Here is a 16,764-nt window from a genome sequence, read left to right as displayed (position 1 = left end):
CATAATTCTTCTAAATGAAGACCTTCTAACTCCCAGGGCAGAGTTAAAATGGTTTGGATTATTTTTTCTGGTAAGCGTTTTTTTAGCGAGTTAGTTTTCTACGGGATGGGGACGCTAACCCCATGCCCAACCCTCCTCCTTTACCCGTGCTTGGGACCGGCAGTAACCCTATAAGAGCTACAGGCGGAGTTAAATATTGCAGCTAGCTCTTTGAAATTCCACTGAAGACAAAGTGTCTAAATAATGACTTATGTGTTTCGGCACTAACTGTTTGTTTTGTGAATATATACAGTCAGTCAGTGATCTTGAGTGTTGTTAGAAGTATGAGGGCGGTTATCACTTCCCGGTTGCCCACACCGTGGAAGGGTTCTTCTGGAGGTACCTGAGAAGGAAGTTGGATTAGAGGAGGTCTTAGTGACTTGTGAGCGTGACCGCAGTGCCCAAGGGACAACTGCTTGAGGTCGGTCACACACGACCTTCCTATGGGTAATTTTTGTGTTAGCTCCGTACTTGTTGAGACCTTACCGCCGGAGACGAATATCCGTGGGATAAGGCGAGGTGTGCACTTTTAGGGTCGACCTTTTCTAACCCCACCCCTCCTTGTGAGAAGACAGCATCGCTGTCATGCTGGTTGCTTGAAGGAAACACCTTACTGCTGTCACACCTCTGTACATGTAGCAGTACGACTTCGCCTTCGGACCTTGGGTTTGTTGCTTTTAGTCTTACTGCTGTTCAAACGACCTGTCTGACATGGTAGGACCTTGAGGAGCAATTGTTCCAGCCAGTATAGCTCGATTGGTTCATCACGATATGCAAGCCCGAACACCACATCAAGGTAGCAGCAACGGTCGGGTTGAATAAATCCATATTGATATAAGATGAGATTTATGTGGGATTAAATATTGGTTTCTATAAATCCTTATGAGACATTAGATACCATAATAAGTAGTGTTAGCAATGTGCTTTATGACCCTAGTAATTAAGATTAAGATGTTATGCCAAGTAACTTGCTGCTATCTCCTCTCAGATGAATGAATTCACTCTTTCCACGAAATCCTTACCTTTGTTAGTCTAAACAAGAATTAATGTCAAGTTACATGCATCATATATATAATCAGTTGATGCGTGCATGATATATTATGTCGTAATCAAATAATATCAACCATTCGTAAGCTATGTACTAACTACTGGTAAATTGTTCACAAATTTCGTTCTTTCCTCAAAATTTTCCGTCCTTATTTATATATGCCACTAAAATTCAATCCATCGCTGTTCATCCTCGTATTTACGTTATTAATTTAAATACCTAGTTGGCTTCTATGCTATAATATAGATGTAATTTCTAAGAAACGTTTAGTCGGAAATATAAAATCTGTAAAACTCTTAAGAAATTAGACGCGATTTATTCCATACAGATTTTTATCGCTTCTATATATGTTTCAATAAATTAGAGACGACTAAGGAGTACTAGGTGAATATTTTCAAAATACACTAAATATCTTCAAGTGTTTACCTTTGGCTACTATTGTGCGCTTGCGCAAACCTTTTATATCTACTGGTTTGTTAGGGTCGGGAGAGGGTTTTGCGAATACTTACTGTCAGAGGGTAACTACATACGGCGGTAAATTTTGAATATCTCCAGAATTTTGTGGTAAAAGTATCTTTTAACTTACTACTCTGTATTTTGATATAGTGTTACACAATCACGCTAATTAGAGTATTAAACGTGTCATTTATTACTACGTGTCACTAATTGTTTCTTATTGTTTTCTTTCCCCCTATTCTTTTGGAATTCTATATATGTATATATGCGAATGCTTACCGTATAATTTGGTCCTTGGACCATTGTTTTTTCTGCTTTGTGTGCTTATATGTTTCATCCTTTTGTTCTGCTTTCCGCTCCTTGTATTTCATTGTAAATTCATGCTTGGCTATTTTGCTGTCCAACATATTTCATCCTTTATGTGTACTTACATACATATGTATATGCTCGTGCTTTACATGAATTCTTATGTTATTTGAAGTGATTCACTTGATGACTATGATAAAGAAACTTACGCATCCAAAAACTTTACATTTCAATCGCGTGCCAAACCTAGAGTGACAATATCCGAACATAAATCAGACCTACCCCCGCCTAGGTTGGGTAATTTTGATGATTGGCATGTGGGTAAAGAACGTGGTGTAATGGACGATGTTTTAGAGCAGTTCAAAGAAGCGTGGGATTTGGCCAAAGAATCTACTAAGGATTTAATTTTCTCCAAAAATCCTCAAGATAATAGATCAAAGTAGGTGGTTTATGTTCTCCAATGAAACAAAATGAGCACTTTTTGTGTGGAAAATACCGGTTTTAACGTTTATGCCCCTGTTTTGGTTGTAAATTAATATATGATAAATTTTATATGATCTATCATTTCATAATCATCAATATATTTATCTTTCAAACATGTATTATGGAGAAAAAATGAGTAGCTTGCTACCAGTCACATAGATTCACAGCTTCATCTAGTTTAATCATCATGCAAACAATCGGTAGCCTACAAGGCGTTTAGTTAATTATTGTCTAATTTCAACAAATTTAAATCATTAACTAACAATCTGTCGCATTATTCGTTATATTAACAACCATATATGTACCTTGATTCATCAAAGAATAACTTGTGATTGCTGATAATTTAACTTACGTTTGATAGACTTCATAATGTTCCATTCATCTCCCCTCTCTTTCACTCTCTCTGTTAATCCTTGGCATAAGCACATTGTTTTGATCATTGTGGTTGTCTTATTAATAAGTAAAGAATCTAATAACGCTAGGATACTTAAACTACTTTTGTAAGATATAACTGTCTTTGAAAATTCATTGGAATAACTTAATCAAGCTTGGTTTTTATGTGTGCATTCTCTTTAAGTTTGTATACGTTTGTCACATTCTAATGATGTAGTTTTGGTAAAAAAAGTTATTTTTTGCTTACTATAAAAAGAATAGTGATATTGAAACAAATCTTTTTTAAATCAAAAATTGCATACATGTTAATTATCGCTTTTAAGCGGCTTGTTTTTGCTTATGTAGCTGAATGTTTTTCATTTACTGGGGCAAGTTTTTTTACATGATCTCATATCGACACCTGATAATGAAAACAAAAGTTTGAAGAAAAATATCGGCGTATAACTCAAATACATATAAGTTCTTTGTTCATTGATTGATTGATATAGTTTGAATACTTACACCTAATTATTGTCTAAACTCTAATCCATAAATTGAGATTTTTAAATGAAAATCCATCGTAGCTGCAAGTAATTTATATGAGTGAAAGGTTTAATCGGCACAAGCTAAATAAGTTGCTTATTAGTGACAAGATTAAGTAACAAAACTGAGTAAGGTCTTTACACTGTATATTACTTAATTTATATTTTTTCTCTATGAAAAATTGAGTAGAAATGTTAGAGTTGTCAGGGACTACATGATTAGTGTCATATTAATTTCATTTGTTTTAATAGTTTGCTGTAATCGTAATCTCGATTATTTTTCTTTTTCTTAGCTCTCCTACAAGTACATATTTCATGAAAATAACAGTATATTAGCATATGCAGTTTTTTCTAGTACTGTTAAAAAATCTCTTGTACAAGCTGATTAGCACTTAACCATATTGGTTACGGACAATAATTAAGAACTTCATGATATAGGTTTAACACTTCTTAAAGTTCGTTAAAACGTATTACTGTAATATTTCAAGTAAATTTAACTTTAAAAATGCATCACTTTTCGACTCGACGTTGATATTGATGAGCATTTTATTATACTGAGTTATGTAATTTATCACTGCCGGTCAGTGTCGAATATTAAGAACATGATATAACTTGGCATTTCATAACCGATTCTCTTTATTATCATATTCTCTATTTGTCAGAGACTAATTACCCTTTGATTAACTTTTCATAATAGTATATTAATAATTATATATATCCATTGCTTAATGTGTAAACGGATTTGAGATAATTTGAAATTATTCAAAAAAAAGTGTGACTGCTCAAGAAGCTTGTTTGTTTCTCAAAAGTCACGTTCTATCATTGATTTGCTAAGTCAGTCAGTAGCGTGTAAAGAAAAAAAAGATAGCATATATCCCCGAAATTTGCAGCGTATCTGTTTTTCAATGTTCACTGTGTATGTTGTATCAAACATTTTCGGACATTTTTACGTTCACATGGTCGGTATAAGAGCATAATTACTACTGAGGATTTCATTTGAAGCTTTGAATTTGACTTACTTTTTTTCATCCCGCAAATTAAGATGCGCTATAGTGGTCTATTTAAGAAGACATGTATGTATAGCTTTAGATGACTGAAGTGAAATTTCCATTGAGAATCATGCTCTTATATTCAGTCCTCACCCACTAAATGAATGATAAAGTGCTCGATAATGCTGGACACCACACTTTTGTTGGACATTGAAAGGAGGATGGTTAACCTCACACAATAAAAACAAGCTGACTGTCGAGTATGATTATTAGTGGGACATTTCGTTCACTATTAAGCTAAATATTTATTTTAAAAATTACGATAAACAGTAATAAACTGCAAATGCACTCTTTGTCGGTCAAGAGCATTGTTCTACCTATTTATTTTACTTAATAATGACCTGCCATACAGAATCATAATATTTCTTTTGTTTGTCACTACTCAGTGACTTTTCCCTTAATTGGCATACAATTTAACAACTGTTATCGTCTTTCTTATGGGATTTATAAGGTTCTTATTTCCGGCGGGTATGTTTGTGTTTGTGTGTATGCCAATGCGTCAACATCCAGAAATTTTTATAGATACTTCATTGTTCATGTTGTAATTCGTTAGTCGTTACGTTCTTATATCATTTGCATGTTATTTAATTAGCTATTTTCATGACTAACAATTCAACTGGTTTATAAAGAAACTGTTTCCTTTTTATTCACTCTCAATCCCAGTTTAGTTATTTGTACAAATAGATATTTTTATAACTAAAACACAATTGTCGTTTACAATAAATAACAGTTTTATGCATTTCATTTACGTATTTTTTTAAAATAACCTCCAAAGTGAGTTCAATCCACGTATGGTTTCTGAAGAAGTTTACGAGTTCCCATCAAATGCTGTTGAATCCAGTGGAACATATGAAGCGAAAACCCAGTCATCCTATGGGGATTATTATGCACAGAATGAATTTTCATCGAAAAAAATTTCAAGATCCAGTAAATGTAATAGTGTTGATAGTCGTGTTAATAATAATAATAATAACGGCGACACACATACATCACAATCTAATGAAAAATCTCTGGGCCAAGTTATTGTGACACCTAGAAATCAAGTATGTTATTTTACCTAAGTTTTTAATATGTGTATATACAACAGTCTTTGTGTTCATTGTTGACTTCTAAAATAATATCGTAGTGAAGAAGGAGAATCTAAATGAGGCTCGGTAAAAATATACCGACTACCGTTTTCCATCTTCTGAATTTGTGCCGTTGGTTATTACGTTTCTCGATAGACAGTTTGAAGCCCACTCAATCATTTTAGCTACTTATTTTTCAACTGTTGCATTGTAACAATAAACTTTCTTGCTTTAGATTTGTTTGGACTGATTTTAATTATGTATAATAACCGTATACACCCACACACTTTTATGAAAAGCTTGTTACTTATGATGATGCTATTTAATGGAAAGCTCAAATGAAGATACCACAGTTCATGACATATTTCCTTCCTAGTTTATACTTTGAAATTCATGCATCATATTTATGATGGATGGGAAAAGTGGTTGTATCAGCTAAATTAGTAGAAAGTTTTCACAATTGAAGATATGATAAAAGATTTTGACTATTTAAGCACTTTTTATTAGATATATCTCTGAATAATTACAATTCGAGTGGATGTAAGAAAGAAATTGGATGCAATATTGAATAACTAGAGTTGAGAATTCTTTACTTACTTACTTACTTACTTACTTACTTACACCTGTTACTCCTCGTGAAGGAGCATAGGTCGCTCACCAGCATTCTCCATCCAACCCTGTCCTGGGCAATCCTTTCCAGCTCCTTCCAGTTGTAATTCATCCTTTTCATATCTGCTTCTATTATCCGACGTAATGTGTTCTTTGGCCTTCCTCTTTTCCGCTTCCCTTCAGGATTCCAAGTTAGAGCTTGCCTCGTGATGCAGTTTGACGATTTGCGTAATGTATGTCCTATCCATTTCCATCGTCTTTTCCTAATTTCCTCTTCAGCTGGAAGTTGGTTTGTTCTCTCCCACAGAAGGCTATTGCTGATGGTATCCGGCCAATGGATGTTGAGTATCTTGCGTAGACAGCTATTTATAAATACTTGTACTTTCTTGATTGTGGTTGTTGTAGTTCTCCAAGTTTCAGCTCCATACAGTAGAATTGCCTTGACGTTCGTATTGAAGATTCTCACTTTGATATTGGTTGAAAGTTGTTTTGAGTTCCATATGTTCTTCAATTGTAGGAATGCGGCCCTTGCTTTGCCAATCCTCGCCTTTACGTCTGCATCTGAACCTCCATGTCTATCGACGATGCTTCCCAGATATGTGAAGGATTCTACATCTTCCAGAGTTTCGCCATCAAGGGTGATTGGATTGCTGTTCTCCGCTTTGAATTTGAGGACCTTGGTTTTCCCTTTGTGTATGCTGAGGCCTACTGATGCAGAGACTGCTGCTACATTGGCTGTCTTTATCTGAATCTGTTCGTGTGTACGTGATAGGAGGGCTAGGTCATCTGCGAAGTCCAGATCGTCTAATTGGTTCTGAGCTGTCCATTGTATTCCGTGTTTTCCTTCAGATGTCGAGGTCTTCATAATCCAGTCGACCACCAGAAGAAAGAGGAAGGGAGAGAGTAAACAGCCTTGTCTGACTCCGGTCCTTACTTGAAATGCATCTGTCAGCTGTCCTCCATGCACTACTTTGCACTGTAGTCCGTCATATGAGTTCCGGATAATATTGACAATCTTCTCAGGAACTCCGTAGTGTCGAAGAAGTTTCCATAATGTCCTCCTATCTACACTGTCGAATGCCTTTTCATAATCAATGAAGTTGATGTATAGTGATGAGTTCCACTCAACTGATTGTTCGACGATGATCCGTAGTGTTGCAATTTGGTCTGTGCACGACCGATCCTTACGGAATCCAGCTTGTTGATCTCGAAGTTGGGCGTCTACTGCATCCTTCATCCGGTTCAGCAACAATCTGTTGAAGACTTTCCCTGGTATTGACAGTAGTGTAATGCCTCTGTAGTTTTCACATTTGCTCAGATCTCCTTTCTTTGGAATCTTGACGAGGTGTCCTTCTTTCCAGTCCATCGGCACTTGTTCCTCCTCCCAAATCTTTTTGAATAGAAGATAAAGCATGCTTGTGGTTACTTCGACGTCTGATTTCAGTGCTTCAGCTGGTATGTTGTCGGGTCCTGCTGCTTTCCCGTTCTTGATTTGTCTGACGGCCATTCTAATTTCTTCCGTCGTTGGTGGGTTGACATCTATAGGAAGATCTGTGTGTGCTGCTTCGATGTTCGGTGGATTCATTGGAGCCGGCCTATTCAGGAGTTCCTCGAAGTATTCTACCCATCTGTTTCGCTGTTGTTGAATTTCAGTGATTGGCTTGCCTTCTTTGTCTTTGACCGGCCTCTCTGGTTTACTGTATTTCCCTGATAGTTTCTTCGTTGTATCGTAGAGCTGTTTCATATTTCCTTCTCTAGCAGCTTTTTCTGCCGTCGTTGCTAATTCTTCCACGTATTTCTTCCTGTCGGCTCTAATGCTCCTCTTCACTTGTTTGTTTGCTTCTATGTATTCAGCTTGTGCTTGGACTTTCTCTGCTCGTGTTCGGCTGTTGTTTATTGCTGCCTTCTTGTTCTTCCTTTCTTTGATCTTGTCCAGTGTTTCTATAGAGATCCATTCCTTATGATGGTGTTTCTTTAGGCCCAGAACCTCTTGACACGTTGAAGTCAATGTTTCTTTGATGCCTTTCCAGTTGTCCTCCATGGTGGTTTCTTCTTCCTTCAGTAGATCTTGAAAGGCTTGGAATCTGTTGTTGAGAGCTATCTTGAATTCATTGAGTTTGTCAGTATCTCGAAGGAAGGCTGTATTGAACCTTTGTATTGCTGTTTGTCCACTTGTCCAGTTCTTTTTTAGCTTCAGTTTTAAATTGGCTACAACTAGGTGGTGATCTGAAGCTACGTCAGCTCCTCTCCTGGTTCTCACATCTTCCATTGTCCTTCGGAATTTTTTGTTGATGCAAATATGGTCTATTTGGTTCTCTGTAGTGTGGTCCGGTGAGATCAATGTAGCCTTGTGTATACGTTTGTGTGGAAATATTGTGCCTCCTATGACTAATTTGTTGAATGCACACAAATTTGCAAATCTTTCTCCATTTTCGTTCCTCTCTCCCAGTCCATGTCGTCCCATAATATCTTCATATCCAGTGTTGTCTATTCCGACCTTGGCATTTAGATCTCCCATCAGAATGGTGAGATCCTTTCTTGGGCACTTCTCTATGATTGACTGCAGCCGCTCGTAGAATTGATCTTTAATGTCGTCGTTGCTATCATTGGTGGGTGCATAACATTGGATAATATTCATTAAGATCCCCTCCTTCTTTGTTTTGAATGATGCTTTGATGATTCTGGATCCGTGGGATTCCCATCCTACAAGTGCATTTCGTGCTACTTTGGACAGCATTAGAGCAACTCCCTGTGTGTGTGGAGCATTTTCCTCTTCGTGACCGGAGTATAGCAGCATCTCTCCCGTAGCTAGCCTTTTCTGTCCAGCTTGAGTCCAGTGGGTTTCGCTGATTCCCAGTACTGCCAAGTTGTATCTCCTCATTTCCGTTGCTATTTGACTGGTCTTCCCGGTTTCCCACATTGTTCGAACGTTCCATGTACCTATAAAAATTTTTGCTCTGGTTGTTAGAAGGGGCATCGGCCTCGTGGCTTCCGAAGGAATTCGGCTTTCACCATGAAGCGTCATAATTCTTCTAAATGAAGACCTTCTAACTCTCAGGGCAGAGTTAAAATGGTTTGAATTATTTTTTCTGGTAAGCGTTTTTTTAGCGAGTTAGTTTTCTACGGGATGGGGACGCTAACCCCATGCCCAACCCTCCTCCTTTACCCGGGCTTGGGACCGGCAGTAACTCTAGAAGAGCTACAGGCGGAGTTGAGAATTCTTTGCTATGGTATTATATAAGGGAAATATCATTGTCATCCTAACATAGGTTTTCTTCCAGTTGTTGGTCGCAGTCATCTCCATTTGATATCAGAGAGCGTGTGTGGTGTGTGCTACTGATGTCGACAGTATGTATCGTCAGTCGAAAGTGAAATATCTGGCGGCAGAAGGTTAAGAAGACCGAAGAAAAGAGAACGGGAACAAAAAAAATTGGTGTAGAAAAGAAACAATGAAGTCTGAGACGGTTGATGGATATTTTGCAAATGAAGTGTTTACTGTGTGGTACACAGATTTTACTAAGAGTTTCTGTAACTTTGTGTTCAAATACATTCGATTGTCCCCATTTGTGTTCTCGTTCACTACACGTGTAGTAACCATGATTACGATGAAGTTTAATAAAATATTATTGCTTTAAGCGAAGTTCACTTAAGCGAGATTCTCCACCATCTCAAGATTTTATTCTTAAATCCGTATTTTATTAGCTACGGCGTATCGTTGACGTGACTGTCTGAATACCTTTGCTCAATGATACAGAACTTCTGTTAACTAATTAACTCGAATGTGATGTCTACCATTTTTTCCACTTTTGTATTCAGACTGTTATTGTTCTGTCACATTGCTGTTTTTTTCGTGTTGCTACTAGTCAGAACTGATTTTAATAATAATAACAACAACAACGAAAAATAATAATCCTGTATTGATTATTTCATTCGTTCGGTGGTCGATATTTCTCAACTATGTTAGTTCTTTCATATTATTCAGTGTTTTATATTAAATTTTGTTTATTTTTCTTTTCTGTTTATGCGTGTGTGTGTGTGACTGTGACTGTGTACAAAGTTTTTTTGTGAATGACGCATACTTATAATTTTCAGTTTTAAATTTATCTGCTTTTTCATATACTGTATTTACACTTTAGATTTATTTATCTATACATGATTGTTATCTCTTAGTGTGTTTCTTCATGATAAAAGGTGCTAGTAACACTCACGAATAAGTTATTGGCCATTTATTTTTCTTAATTATCTCCTAATTTAGATGATCAAAAAATGTAGTTTTCATATGGTTGTGCACAAATATTAAATTTATAGAAATATCCGTATGAAAATGTTAAAAATTGACATATATAAAATATTTTACCAATAAATCTTCACAGAACACTGTGTTTGTTTATTCATCACAAAGTTGACAGTATGTAGGTTAAGTAAATAATTTTAGCTATGTGTGTCAGTCAGTGAGCTTGTGTAAAGCTGGATTGATCAAAGTATGACTGTTCACCATCACCTGCATTATATGATATCTGGAGTGTACACAAGTTTTTGTAAGATTATAATAACCACTCTTTGTTTTCTCTCAAATTCTAATCTCCTGAATTCTTCGTGTTCCTTTTTTCTTCTCTTTCCAAATTTATTTCACTGGATTATACTCCTTGAATAACATCTTCAAACCCTAATATTTCCGACTACTGCTTATACTCTTACCACCTCTACCACTATGGGGTTTGAATCGACAACTGCATCTCTGTGTTAGTGTGGTATGGCAACTCGAACTGATGTACGTACGTACGAAGTTCTACGTTGTTACTGACTGACTGAAGATTATAATAAAGCATGCTACTAATTATTGAATTTTCTGATTGAGTTCAGTATTAATCGTTAGTCATCATACCACTTGTCATATATAGTGAATTAGTCTTAATTTTTATTGCTATCTGTAACACTTCTGTAACTGGTTTTGACGTTTTAGTGTGTGAATCCTTGACTCTTTTAATCCTCTTTCATACTTCGGCTATTATCATTCATTATTGATATCAGGCTGGCTTAGCGCACGTAAGGTAGTACCAGTATCTTTCACCTGATAACTTCATCTATGAATGGTGCTTCTAAGTAATTGATTATTGGGTATCCTTAGTTTAAAACAAACATACAGTAAAAATGTTGAGAATATAAGAATTGCAAAGGAAAATCTTCACGAAAATTACAATTATTCAGATCTGTTTTTTGATTGTTCACATAATATTCTTGTTGTTCCGTTGTACTATTTAAACTTGGATTAATTCTAGTTTGGTTATTTATTCTTTGAAGAAGTGGCTTACATTAAGTCACGAAACGTCAGAAAATCTAGTTTTTCTACTCATTGGGTTATTACAAATATATTATTATTTATTTATAACAATCTACCTAATGCTCAACTTATTCGAACAAATCATGTCATACCTTGGTAATGATATCTACAATTAAGATAATAGGATATTGCCGATGTTCAAACCAAATCAAGAATCAATACGTTTAAAAGAAGTTCGAGTATTATGCTTCCTATGTTTTTCAACATATAGTTCAGATGATTAAATAATCGTAATAAAAGTGTTTGACATAACCTTTTTAATTGCTAACATTATCAATAAAATTAATCATAAGTAAGTGCTCATTTTTTCTTAACAGCTACAAATATTTTTGATTAATTTCCTTTTTCTATTTTTGCGACCAGAGTACTGAAAAGAAAGACAACATAAAGCCAAGACCACCATCCTGTGATTTGTTAGATTCATTTGATAGTGGTAATAGTATCATTAAATCAGATCAAATGATAGATCTGTTTGATGCAATATGCAGTTCACCAACATCAACTACAACTGATGTACACTCTCAGCGGCAACAGCCAGCGCAAATGGGATTCGAAATTAATTGGCCTAGGAATGTATTAACACCATCAGGCGTATCTTTAAATACCAATTCAATTCAAAATCATGCTACTGCACCATGTCAAAACCCTGATAAGTAAATTTAATAATATTAATTATATGTTGAATGCTAAGCGTTACTATACATTTTTAATTTATCTCATAATTGCTTTGGTTATTTTAGCTTCCTTGATAAATTTGAATAGAACAAAGACAAGGTTTGGTGAATAAAATGAATTCATTTTATTTCACGGTTTCTCATCGTCTGCATACAACTTGAAATTACAAATAGTAATATAAATATGATTTTAATTCATTTTTGTTTTGGTCACTTGGATCTTCCCATTGATGTTTAGGACTGCAATTGATCAGTCGCTTATTGGCAAATGGGCATCCTGTACGGATCACCTCGACATTACCTTAAATCACAAGCATTATAACAAGAGATGGATGGTTGTTAACAGTGAAGTCCAGGACGCGCGTTTCGTCGTGGATTCCACCGCTAGCCACCATCCATCTCTGCTTATAGTAAATATAATTAGTAACAAACATTTAGCATACCGTAGTTTGCGAAGTTTAGATAAATGTTGAATTGGCAACGAGCCCCTTTCGTGCAAAGTAGTAATAGTTTTCTCAGCTCATTTTTGGGCAAAGGAGGTAATTTAGATTGTTCTTAAATAATATTTGCAGTTTCTTCTAGTGGTATACTCTGTTTAGATTTCTCTCCATTTCTTATTTTTCAAAAAAATGTATCCCAGTTGGTTAGATAATGAGTTTGGTGATTTCACTTCAGCACCATCTGTACAGTTTCCTGCGAATACTGGTCCAACAGATTCATCCCTCGATGGTATCTTTTTTTCCAACTTTTCAAATACTGAGGCTTATTCATCCAATCAAAATGTAAGTTGTCATTGTCAAATAATGTTGGATTGTGTGTAAAAGGGATCGGAACAATTGCTTGATCTCCAGAAGTATGTGCGATATCTGATTGTGTATTAACTTTTGTCTATTTTTTCTAAAGATGAGGTATTTATGAGATTTCAATTACACACTTTGAAACCAAAGGAAGAACTATTACATAAATACACTGTGACTATGTATTTTTTTTCCATTTAGTTTCTTTAAATGGTCAGAACGTGGTATCAGTTGTTTACTCTGTCCCAAATCATATTTGTATCTGATTCAGAGCTGTGATTCGTCCATAAACACGGGAACATCTCAGTGTTCATATGTACTGTTTCTAATCTTAATACCAGTAGTGTTAATGTTTGTAGGATATGATAGTAATTTATAAATTTTTTCAAACAACAAAAGTAGATGTAACGGGACTATTTAATTTTAGAAGTGTATCGTAACAAATTTCCTCCTGGTAAAGATTTTAAAAATTAACAGTTCATTACCATTAATATTTGGCCCATGGTATTTATTGTTATTCATTACATAGTTTTTGACATGAAACATCACTAGACAGTTATCAAACTTACTTACTGAAGCTCGAATTCTTCAAGTAGTTCCTGTGTTTTTTTATTCAACGTTTTTGTACTGTGATACTCTTTCCTGATTCAAAGGGTCAGTTATGTATCAGAAGTTTTTGAATTTGTCTAACTAATCATCAATCCCCATTTTCTGTTTATCAGGTAAAGGCTATTTATCGTGTAAGCGCAGGTTTTTATTTCAGAGGCACTTCTTCAATTTTCTGGTCCACAGATGGCGGCAGTACTAGTATTGTAGTGGACGCTACTCCCAAGGTTGCTTGTAAGTAGTATGCTGCGGGACGCGGCATCGAAGCTGTTACAGTCGTCAAACAGAGGAATGAGTTTTAGTACATCAGGAGCGCAGCGTAGGTAGAACATTTGAAGACTAGACGAGAAGGCAGTCCGGAATGCGGAACACACGGCAAGATGAAAATGGATGATCGAAGGCTGTGTATTTGTGTTATATGAAGACTTTGTAATTTCTCGCAATAATAATTAGTTTGGATGAACTGTTAGTTATACAGCACTTATGAAGTAGCTTTTGAGGACTGTCATCTGCTAACATTCTTTCTGATAGGACTTATTCGAATTCACTACTTATCGACTTCCATCATGTTTTCAACACCAGACACATTCATGTACTCTGGTTTTCATTTAAGATAGCTTTAACTGTCTCCAGCTTAATACTTATTGAAGTGAATAGGATTTTGAGCAAATGCATTATTAAGAAGCGACTTTATAAATTAATTAACTTTCGTAATTGCCTGACACCTTTCTATTCTGTTAGCTGAATCTAAGCATGTGCTCCAGAGTGAGCGACAGTCTTCTATCGAGTAGGATGGAAGAAATCTAGGGGCGGCCAGACCAAAACATGGCACAAGTCCATGAAGTCACTGACAAGTGGACTGAGTCATGTTGGTAGGTGTAGACTACCTGGTTGGGGACCGCGAGATGATAGCAACCGATGGTTAGAGACCCTGAATGACATGGCTCAAAATCGTTTGCAATGGCGCAGGTGCATACACTCTTTGTGTTCTCCCAAATTTTGATCTCCTTATTCCTCCTTGTCTCTTTTTTTTTCTCTTCCCAAATTTATTCCACTGTATTATACTCTTTAAATAACATCTCCAAACACTAATCTTCCCGATTACTGCTTATACTCTTATTACCTCTACCACTACGGGATTTGAATCGACCACTGCACCTCTATGCTAATGTGGTGTGGCAACTCGAACTGATGTACGTACGTACGAAGTTCTACGTTGTTACTGACTGACTGACTGATTCTGTTAGCTAGCAATTAATAGAGTAATTCTGTCTTTTGAATGCACAGAGTACCTTGTTGTGGTCCATGTGCTTATCGTATGTAGTGGTTAGAGACTTTAAGTGACACAACTCAGAATATTTTTATTGTTAAAGATGTGTTCCCTTATATCCTAAGTTTCTTGAGTATTTTAAGTTTTTTTCTGTTCCGTTGATTTATGTGTTTTCTAATCATATCCTCTGTCCCTAATCTTATCTACTACTAGGACTGACACTATTACTAATTGTAATACTCTGAAATCTATTCCGATATGATGCGGCAACGTGAACTAATGCACATGTTTGTTATACTGTTTATTTTTACCAGATCACTCAACTATTCGTCATAGGGGTATGTAGACATTGATTTTTAACGCTGTTTGTCCCTATTCATACTAATCAAATCGCCACAAATTAGTCAATAGTAATCTTTTCCCTTATCTGAGTGTTTATAATTTACCTTTCACTGTGCTTTTTTTCTTTGACTTATTAACTAGTCTCATCAAAACAAGCAAACTGAGGAATTCAAACAACACGTGGTTCAATCCAATCCAATTTCACCATCCAAATCTAAACCGCTAAACATTGGCAATACATGGAAAGAGTTAGGATCATTAAGTATTGATTTAGATTCATTAGCGAAACCGGAAAAATACGGTGCGCGAACACAAGCACCGAGTCTACATCAATTAAAACAAAATCAACAGCGTGTTCAATAATGGATGGTTTTAGATGTGTACCGTTTTCCTTGCTGATTGTTTAAAAAGAAAAATAATAGATATAAATAACTGATAGAAAATCATTTAACCACGTTTTGGAAACGAGATTATTTTTTATCCTAATACTTACGTCTGCGATGACCAATGGTATTGATGTGGATAATGATGATATTTCATAAATGTATTTCAGCTCAATAAATTGCTCTGCTCTTTCCTTATTTCGTTGGTTTTTATTCCACATACATTGTTCTTATTAATTGACTTATCTTGGAATGAAATAGAATCTAGTTCACTTAATTCCGTTATTTATTTATGTGGTTTCATAAATTGTGTTTGTTTTATGTATAATTGTGTGTCTGTATCTATATGTATGAGTGATGATCTTGAATGTACTTGTACGTCATATTTGTCTACTTTTCTGTATGTACAGGGATTTCTTTTTCTAAGAAAATAAATATTTGTCTTTCAAATAGTATTTTCTCATCAGAACTTATTTACACTTGAAAATTCTAATTCCATTTAATGTAATTGATTATTTAAACAGTAATTACATTTTACCCCATTTTATTTTTACCGTTATCATTATTTCTTAATTTTTAGTTCAAGCTTCTGTGATTATGCAACAGTGAATGCTAAACGTTTATTCTTTGTTAATCTATTTTCGAATGTTGCATATGAATACATGTATTCGTGAATATATTTATAGGAAAACGGTTAAAAAATAATTTAGTCATAGGATAAATATTTAAATACAATAATGTGCCTTATTTAATTTACTTGTTTACTTGACTTGTCTTCGACTTATTTTCAACATATCTAACTTACGTTTATATTCAATTATGATTTGATTGATACTTATCTATCATTACTTGTTGTTTTGTTATAAAAACGACATTGTCTATGTTATGCTGTGATTAATTTGTATAATTCGTTTACATACAGCCACACACACATAATGGGTTATCAAAATGTTTATTGTTTTTGCTATATTAGTTTGTTTTAACTGATCCTTTGTAAAAGTAAAAGAAATAAATATTATTTAGTAATTGTTATGTTTAGACCCATTTAGAAATTTGAATATGCGTGATAAATTCATTTAGGTCTTCCGCCTGTAAATTGTGGAAAGGCCTCCATAAATCTGAGCGACCGAACTGATTCGTAAGTTGTTGGATGAGATTTCTCATTTTTACCGTCCATGTAGGCCATCATGGATGATGTCGATCCTTTTGTGTCACTTGTTTTGTGATTTTGCTGGTGTTGCTGTCATTTCAATCCCCAATAATTGTGTTATATACAAAGCACTTAATGTAGATACTTTTTATGAAATAAAAAACAATTATCATAGAAAGGATCGTATGAAATGAAAATACTATTTGAAATTTAATTAGTATATTTCATTT

General features: G+C 35.1%; 1 protein-coding gene across 1 annotated transcript in view; it reads left to right on the top strand.

Moving 5' to 3' along the window:
• Positions 1-16,410, top strand: part of CLINT1 (Clathrin interactor 1) — a 32,489-nt gene extending 16,079 nt beyond the window's left edge. Inside the window, exons 4-8 of the mRNA XM_035730746.2 lie at positions 2,025-2,288; positions 5,071-5,338; positions 11,676-11,965; positions 12,627-12,768; positions 15,143-16,410. Coding sequence (XP_035586291.2) covers positions 2,025-2,288; positions 5,071-5,338; positions 11,676-11,965; positions 12,627-12,768; positions 15,143-15,364 — 1,186 coding nt within the window. The 3' untranslated portion in view covers positions 15,365-16,410. The remainder of the gene's footprint in view (positions 1-2,024; positions 2,289-5,070; positions 5,339-11,675; positions 11,966-12,626; positions 12,769-15,142) is intronic.
• Positions 16,411-16,764: the final 354 nt, after the last annotated feature.

Source organism: Schistosoma haematobium, chromosome 1, assembly GCF_000699445.3.
Source record: "Schistosoma haematobium chromosome 1, whole genome shotgun sequence".
Classification (NCBI taxonomy): Eukaryota; Metazoa; Platyhelminthes; class Trematoda; order Strigeidida; family Schistosomatidae; genus Schistosoma; species Schistosoma haematobium.
This window is presented reverse-complemented; position numbering and strand designations above follow the sequence as displayed.